Raw genomic sequence first — 2,389 nt, 5'->3', positions numbered from 1 at the left:
GGTTCAGTTTCAACATGCAGTCCTTTGCTGCATGTCATTCCCCCCCTTTCATGTCTAAACTGTCCTATCAAAAAAATGCCTAAAAAGTCATAGTATAGTATTTCGAAAGAAAATAAAAAAAAGTGATACTATGTTATGTATAGTATGACTTTGTGCCCTAAAAATGTCATTAAAAAGTAACAGCATAGTATCCCAATAAAAGCCATAAAATGTCTTAGAATAGTATGACCACTTTGCCCGGTCGGTAATCTGCATTCCCAAGTCTTTAATACAGCTTTTAGCTGGAGAAACAAAAAATTAATCACTTCACATTTGCAATAAAATAACAGAACAGTATAAAACCTTTTTTTTATTATTATTATATTTATTGATGTAGTAACATCGGATACATGAAGTGAAATTCTTCCCACAACTAGCAATATGTTACAGTAAAGAAAATAAAGCAGCATTTTTATATTTACATAAACGTGGAAATCCCTGTCAAGTTAATTCTATTCAAGTAAATAAGGGACTGAACATGAACATGACGAGGTGAGTGAGGTTGAGTGTGCATCCGTCTTTAAGACGGAAAATAACTGAATGGGTGAACTCGTGTTCACCGGTGACTGGGTGCGTCTAGGACAGTGCTCCTTGAGTACAGTACAGCTGATAAACTGTTCTGCTCAGAGCTGGACCCAGGTTTCTGAAAAACAAGGAAAGAAAATTAAAGCATTCATAAAATCGCAATTTCTCCTGGTACAGGTGCATGTCACTATAACTCAAGTTAACACGACCCGCTAACATTTGTGTGTCTTTTTCGACAGTCCCTTAACTTCTAGTTGAGTATATTCACAGTAGTTGGACTCAATTATGATTTTGTCTTTTTTTTTTGGACAACATGAATCATTGGAACATGCTAGGAAAAAATATGAATCAAGTTTACACTACAAACCTTTTCAGCTTCCCGTATCGGATGGAAGAGAGGAGTTTCTCCTTCTCTGCTTCACTTGCACACTTTTTATAGGCTGTCAGAAGACTGAGAGAGAGAGAGAGAGAGAGAGAGAGAGAGAGAGAGAGAGAGAGAGAGAGAGAGAGAGAGAGAGAGAGAGAGAGAGAGAGATTTAAAAAATTAAATCTCTTACAGTAGCTTGGGCCCATAGTCCTCTGTAAAGATATCCGTCTCTGCCTACCACCCAGTTCTGTTGATCTGAATAGACCTTTTTTGGGTTACACTTTACTTGAAGGTATCTACATGAGAGTGACGTGACACAGTCATGAACGCGTCATAAACATTACAAACAAGTCATAAACGTTCATGACATAACGCTTCTTTTAGTAAGTGTCATTCGGTTTTTGTCATGACAAGTTAGGGTTAGGGTTCACGTGTCATGACGGTGTCATGTCGCTCTTATGTAGCTACCTTCAAGTAAACTGTTTACATTACCAGGAGAGGAACAAAAAAAAGGAGATGATGGGTAAGAAGTGAGATGTTCTAGTATGTACAGACGGACATGTCTGTTAGGGATGCACCGAAATGAAAATTCTCGGCCGGAACCGAAAACAGACAAAGAGGAAACCAATACCGAAAACCCGAAAGAAATGTTGCCAATTATTAGTACCATTGCATTTATGGCTACGACTGTGAACTAACTTTACTAAAATCAAGGCATTGCAATTGTATAAATTAATATTAAAGTTTAATTAAAAAAATATCTAGCAGAAATATGGCTACAATCTGATAGTCACATACAGTATACAGAATAGAATAGCTTACCTATTGTTATTATTATTTTATTATTTGAGGCACTTTCTTGCAGGATTTCACTGAACATATCAGACAACGAGGGTGCATGCCCCTCATCTGGTGCAGAGAGACGAGTCTTTTTTTCTGCGCTCTGATCTCCTTCGCTGGGCGTCTCCACGCGGGTTCTCCGCATCCATCATTTCTGGATCATTTCTCGTGCGCCCTGCTTTATTTCCGCATCCAAGTAATGGTCTTTATAACGCGGATCAAGTACAGTCGCGATGAAGTGCAGAGGATCCGAATAGATCTCACTGAAACGTGTGCTGACAGACTCTAAGAGCGTACTTTTCACTCCGTGGTCCGTCTCAACCTCCGTTGCTTAGGAGACGTTTGCAGGTGGAACGGATCGGGTGCTGACACGTGCAGGTCGCGGTTTCCGTTTGCGTCATCACAACATTTCGGCCGTATTGTTTCGGTGATAAAAGTATTTCGGCACGAAAACCGAAAATGCCCTTTTGGGCCATTTTCGGTGGCCGAATATTCGGTGCATCCCTAATGTCTGTCCATACTATAAGATGTGAGCTACCTGTGCGGAGTGCTGTAGTGCTCCAGGATAGCAGCGGCCTTGTCTCCAGACAAACCGCTAAACTGCATCAACTGTCTGGC

The 2,389-nt window shown here is 40.2% G+C and overlaps 1 protein-coding gene across 1 annotated transcript in view; it reads right to left on the bottom strand.

Moving 5' to 3' along the window:
- Positions 1-223: 223 nt before the first annotated feature.
- mus81 (MUS81 structure-specific endonuclease subunit) overlaps positions 224-2,389 on the bottom strand; it is an 11,389-nt gene continuing 9,223 nt past the window's right edge. Inside the window, 3 exon segments of the mRNA XM_039821439.1 lie at positions 224-682; positions 932-1,015; positions 2,310-2,389. The exon segment at positions 2,310-2,389 is cut by the window's right edge and continues 24 nt beyond it. Of these exon segments, the coding sequence (XP_039677373.1) occupies positions 616-682; positions 932-1,015; positions 2,310-2,389 (231 nt within the window). The 3' untranslated portion in view covers positions 224-615.

This window comes from Perca fluviatilis, chromosome 14 (genome assembly GCF_010015445.1).
Source record: "Perca fluviatilis chromosome 14, GENO_Pfluv_1.0, whole genome shotgun sequence".
Lineage (NCBI taxonomy): Eukaryota > Metazoa > Chordata > Actinopteri > Perciformes > Percidae > Perca > Perca fluviatilis.
Note: the sequence above shows the minus strand (reverse complement) of the source record. Positions and strands in the feature narration are given on the sequence as shown.